The following is a 5,615-nucleotide window of genomic DNA, read 5'->3' on the forward strand; positions in this document are numbered from 1 at the left end:
GAAAACCGCGAAAACTGAATTAAAGGTCAACACTTCTTTTCAAAACCAAGTTCTATATTTCTCTAAAGGATTATTTCGCTACAAAAACTCTAGATTTTGTCGATGCATACGATGAAATAAACATTTTAAAAACATCCGAATTTGAATGTTTTCTGAACATTTATTTGTTGTTGAAAACAAAACTCATACATAAACAAATAAAGATGACATATTAAGCCAAGAAAATAAAAAAATTGAAATCATATGGTATCATAGCCCTACCTTGAATTCATTGTACCATGCTTGGAACGTTTTTCATTCAATGCTAATCATTTACTGTACATTGCATGTATTTCTTGAAAGACGACGATGAAATCAATGAAATTCTTGTTCTGTTAAGGCACCAAACTAACACAATATACACTATTTTTAACAGACATCAAATGCTGTCCCAGTTTAATTTTTTATTTGTAATTAGTTTCCCAAAAAGTTAACCATTTACTGTGATTTATTTCGGAAGAAGAAATTGCTATAAATATTTGTTTTTTTTTTTTTTTTTGAATATAAATTGTAATCGTGTTTGTGTAAACATGTTCGAGATTAACCCTGCAAAAGTATGTTAGAAGACAGCAAGTGTAAGGTTTAAATGCCTTACTGATTCTATAATATCCTGCCAAAGATATTTGTTTCTTTGGCAACAAATTCAAAATTGTAGACTATTCATAAAAATTAACAATTTAATTATGTTGGGCTTAAGAAAGCACAGTTGTACGGGAGTCGGCAACTGTTTTTATTGGAAGCCTTTGGTCCATTGAGTTCAAAACCTGTGATTTAGCTATTTGTGCCATGCTTGAAACGTTTTTCATTTAATGCTAATCACTCACTGTACATTGCATGTGTTTCTTGAAAGACGACGTGGAAATCAATATAATTCTTGTTCTGTAAATTCACTAAACTAACACAAAATGTACTGCTTTTAACAGACATCAAAAGTTAACTCAGTGGAGAACAAACATTTCCCTCGTTTAATTTTTTATTTGTAAGTAATTTCCCACAAAGCTAACCATTTACTGTGATTGATGTGGGAAGAAGAAATTGCTGTAAATCTTAGCGTTTTTTTGAATATAAATTAAAATAAATTCAAAACTGTAGACTACTCATAAAAATTATCAATTTAATTATGTTGGGCTTAAGAATGCGCAGCTGCGCGGGAGTCGGCAACTGCTTCTCTCGGAGGTCTTTGGTCCATTGAGTTCAAACCCAGTGCTTTAGCTATTAAGTAATAGAGATGGAATTATTCATTCTTAAATTTGACTTTTTCTGTAATTGGTTTATTTCTCAAGAGATATCGTTGTCTATATTATATTAATAACATAATTCTAGTTATAATAATTTGACGGCATCTAAAAATTCCCTTTACATTCCCCACAAACAAAAAAGAAAAATGTAAAACAGAATTTGCATTAACTTTCTTAAATATTAGAATATATTCTATTATCATTATATCGTTTTTCGTTATTATTATAATTTAATCATTTCAAATTTGTTGTAATTATAATTATTTTCACTAAAATTGTATGAGTTTTTTTGTTTTGTTTTGCTATCTCGATCTCTTTGTTTTTGTTTGTGTGATTTGCATTGTTGTTTTTTTATGATTTTTCTTGTTTTTTTGTTAAATAAGACGAAAAAATGAAATTATAATTATGTATAATAATAATAAAAATTAAAAAGTTTTTCTTTTTTTATGAAAAATATATGTATGGTTGTAATATGTTTTGTGTGTGTATGTTTTTTGTTTTTGTAAGTATGTATATAGTACAAATTGGTGCATTGTTACGATTACGATGTATGGCCCTGACAGGCCATGTCTCAAAGGGGACTATTTTCAGAATCATCACGTTCCTGGATAGCAGTTATGCTCTGTTGTAAGGCATTGGGAGTTAACCATTCCCTGAAATATAGGAGGATGAAGAATGTATTGTAAGGTGTGTGTGCTCGTTTGTGTGTGTGTGTTTAATATAATAACACCTACTTTGGCAAGCATCTTTGTAAAAAAGGTACACATGAACTGAAATGGGCTAAACGATTTACCCAACTGGGAATTTCTTGGCCGCAAAGGATCTGCAGACATGAGAAAAGAAAATTGTATAAAAATAAGTATTTCATTTAAAATTATGAATTATGAATTAATAAGAATAGACAATTATTTTTGGAAAGTAAAACTTTTGTTTTGTTGCATCTACAGGGTGAGATGAAAAAACTGCAACCAACTTCAGACTCATTTTATTTCTAAGCCACTCGTCCGACAGCTGTTAAAATTATTCCAGTGACAGCTCATTATATTGTTTACAAGCGTACGAAAGTATTTTGGTGAAAATTTTCCAAAAAAAAATTATTCGCGATGGAATTCAAGCGTGATAGTGTGATTTCTTATATTTGGCTGGAAAACTACAAGTGGCTATCGTTAGAGCACTCCAGCATTTAAATGTGAATAAATCTTTTGGGTCTCGTACCATCGCTTGTTACAGGAATACTGGTGGCGTAGCCCGACGTCAAGGAAGTTGACGGAAGAAAACAGCAATATCATCAGAAATGGTTCGAAAAGTAAAGAAGCAACTGGAAGCAAGTGGCTCGTGACGCTGAACGTATCCCAATATTTCATTCGGCTAATGTTGAAAAATGAGCTCGGGGTAAAGCCATTGAAATTCCAAAAAGTTCAAGAACTTGCACCGCAACCGCAAGAGATAAAGAGTTGCTACGCTTGGCCGAAAGTGGTGAACTGCCGAATTGTCGAGAAAACATTTGTTGTCCAGCAGTTTGCAAACAAACAAAATGATCGTTTTAACTTGCCAAAGAGGTCAGCTGAAAATGTGCACCTTCGGTTGGCCACCAGAACTCAAGCGCCGGCCATGGTGATGGTGTGGGCCGCCATAACAGCCGATGGTCGCTCTCTGCTTATATTAATCGACCGTGGCATCAGAAAAAATACCAAATATTATCGCGAAAATATTCTGGAGGGTGTATTAAAGCCTTGAGCACGCAAGACCTTGGACATTCCAACAGGACTCAGCATCATCGCTCTCAGCAGGCGCCACCCAAGAATGGTTACAAAATGAGGTTCCCCGTTTCATTTCCAGACTACCATGGCCATCAAAATCTCCGGATACCAATCCGTTGGACTATTGTGTCTGCAGTATTTTGGAAAACAAGGTTGGCACTAAAGAAAATATCAAAGTGTCGATCACCTCAATGGGCCAAAATATCGCAGACAACATTCGGTCAGCGTGTGACAGTTTCATTGGCCATTTGGAGGCCATAATTCGTGCCAAAGGTCATCAATTCGAACAAATCTAAATTTATTCTAAAATTTGATGCTATTCCCGATATTTTTCGCTTTTTTTTTCAAAAAAAATAAATAAATTAAGAAAAATTTTAAAAATTATGGCGTTTGTCTTTGTTGCAGTTTTTCTATCTCACCCTGTACATGCCATATACATTTTAAATAGCTCTATATTCCCTCCAAAAAATGTCCTCCTTACCTGAGTAAGTGCACTGGAAAAATGATTGCAATTATTGTTCATTAAATGGTAACGGTCACCACGAAATTGATTGCCCAATTCCTAAAACAAAACAAAAAGAAATTGTATTTAAAAAAAGACCATTCAAAATTTATAAATAATTCATGACTAACCTCCACAATACGACGAACTTCTTGATACGTAAAATCTGTACATCCTATTTGTATACTTTGTCTAAATTGAAATTGATCGCCGAGTTCATCGTGATCCCTGGGCGTTATTTCGAATACTCCGGTAAATGAAAATGGATGACCTCCATAGGCGAATTCGGTGCCAAAAACTTCAACGCCCGAATGAAAAACACCCAAACCTATTGATGTTGTGTATTCATTTATCCAATACTGGGTCGGAAGAAACCAAATGACAATATGTTACAAATTTGGGTAAAATATATAATATGTTTGCCACAAACTTACCATATCGTATACATTCAAAATTACCGGTTCCCGATTGCCAGTATTGGAGGGCAGTAGTTCATCATTTCCACTATCTTTGGATATGCCCAAGCAACTGGGAAACGGTAAATTGCAAGGAAGACCATTCGAAAACATCTCGCATGAATATTTACTAACTGCAATGGGAGTTGGGAAATGGTAGGAAATTCCTGGTTATTTTATTATTTGGTTAATATTCCAAGCACATAGTTTGTGGAACAGTTCTTAGTTTCTTTTTTGTGTTCTTTTTTTTTTTGGTTCAAAGTAAAAAAATCGATGTAAAATGATAAATTGTTGTAGGCGCTGCTGCTGCTGCCACAATTGTGCAGTCGACGTCGTAGTAGCTTCACACTCAATGACAACAATGAATGGTATTTATTCTGGTTAAACGACCGACCGACATAGTATTTCTCTGACTATTACACATCATCCAATGACCACCATTGACACCGCTTTGTTTATTTTTTACAATGTCAAATGCTCCAATTACTTTCACCATAAATGAATTGTGTATTCTGCCATCAATTTGTTGTACAACAAAGACAGATTTACTCTTTCTCCATGCATCGCGTCGTCGCTTATTGACTTATTTTTGTTCACCAAAAAAAAAAAAAGAAGACAGCAGCCCAGCAGCAGCAACAACGAACGACGAAACTGGAACACAACACATACCTTATGGTTAAGGATTATATTTTAGAAAAAATATATACACGACAAATTGAATTTGAATTTAACGTTTTAAATTGTTTTTTAACACTTCTTTTTGAACACAAAAATATCATTCAGTTTATGTTTTTTTATGTATCTTTGTGTTAATAAATATTGGGGATGTGTAGTTCGGTTTTTTGGCTAATCGACATATTGGTATCGAGTTATCGATATTTCTTGTGGACTATTTGACGGTCGATCCGATTGGGGGATTTTTAAGCAATTTATTGTAGTTTTTGAACTCAAATAGATATGATATTTTTGAGAAACTTTGTAACAAAGTAATCATTCACATTTATTTGTTATCTTAAATTGCTAGAAAAATTTGTTTTTCAGTTTAATTATCAAAATCGAAAATCGACTTACATATCCCTAAACAGTCTTTTGCAATGTTCATACGACAATTTGAGTTTTATTGTTTGTTCTGTTCCAAAGATGTAAGAAAGTAAAAGTTTTTACTAAGACAACCGATTTCCCTTTATGACATTGAAAAAAATTGCGGAACTAGTTGATTTTTTATGGTATTGAAACAGAATGCCCAAAAAAATAATAAAGATGAATACAGGTAGCTGCATCAACGCTTGTGAACATTGATATGTCAAAGATGTTTTGTTTCTTCAAAAATAAGTAGATTTGGATATGTTTTCCTGCAGAACGCCAATCGGAGGTTGTTATGATATGCATTTTTTTAAACAATTTTTACAAATTTGAATAATTTTTCATTCAAATATTTAAATTTCAAAATTCATTTCACTGTCTCAGTAGCTGTGTCGATGCGGCTACCTGTATTCTTTTACCATTGACGCCGAATACGTTTCCAAAAAACGCGTTATTTAGATTGTCAATTACATTAATTATATGTCAAATAGATGACGAATGTTCGTTAAACGCATAATTTATATGCCGGTATAAAGTA

At 33.2% G+C, this 5,615-nt stretch overlaps 1 protein-coding gene across 1 annotated transcript; it reads right to left on the reverse strand.

Annotated features, from left to right (window-relative positions):
- Window positions 1-1,436: 1,436 nt before the first annotated feature.
- Window positions 1,437-4,812, reverse strand: LOC101888596 (deubiquitinase DESI2). The gene is made up of 6 exons (XM_005185069.4): window positions 4,664-4,812; window positions 3,974-4,128; window positions 3,671-3,898; window positions 3,519-3,599; window positions 2,012-2,100; window positions 1,437-1,930 (listed from the first exon to the last, which is right to left on the reverse strand). The coding sequence occupies exons 2-6, from the start codon at window positions 4,106-4,108 to the stop codon at window positions 1,849-1,851; spliced, it is 615 nt and encodes a 204-aa protein (XP_005185126.1). The 5' UTR covers window positions 4,109-4,128; window positions 4,664-4,812; the 3' UTR covers window positions 1,437-1,848.
- Between the last annotated feature and the right edge of the window lie 803 nt (window positions 4,813-5,615).

This window comes from Musca domestica, unplaced genomic scaffold (assembly GCF_030504385.1).
Source record: "Musca domestica strain aabys unplaced genomic scaffold, Musca_domestica.polishedcontigs.V.1.1 37, whole genome shotgun sequence".
Taxonomy (NCBI): domain Eukaryota; kingdom Metazoa; phylum Arthropoda; class Insecta; order Diptera; family Muscidae; genus Musca; species Musca domestica.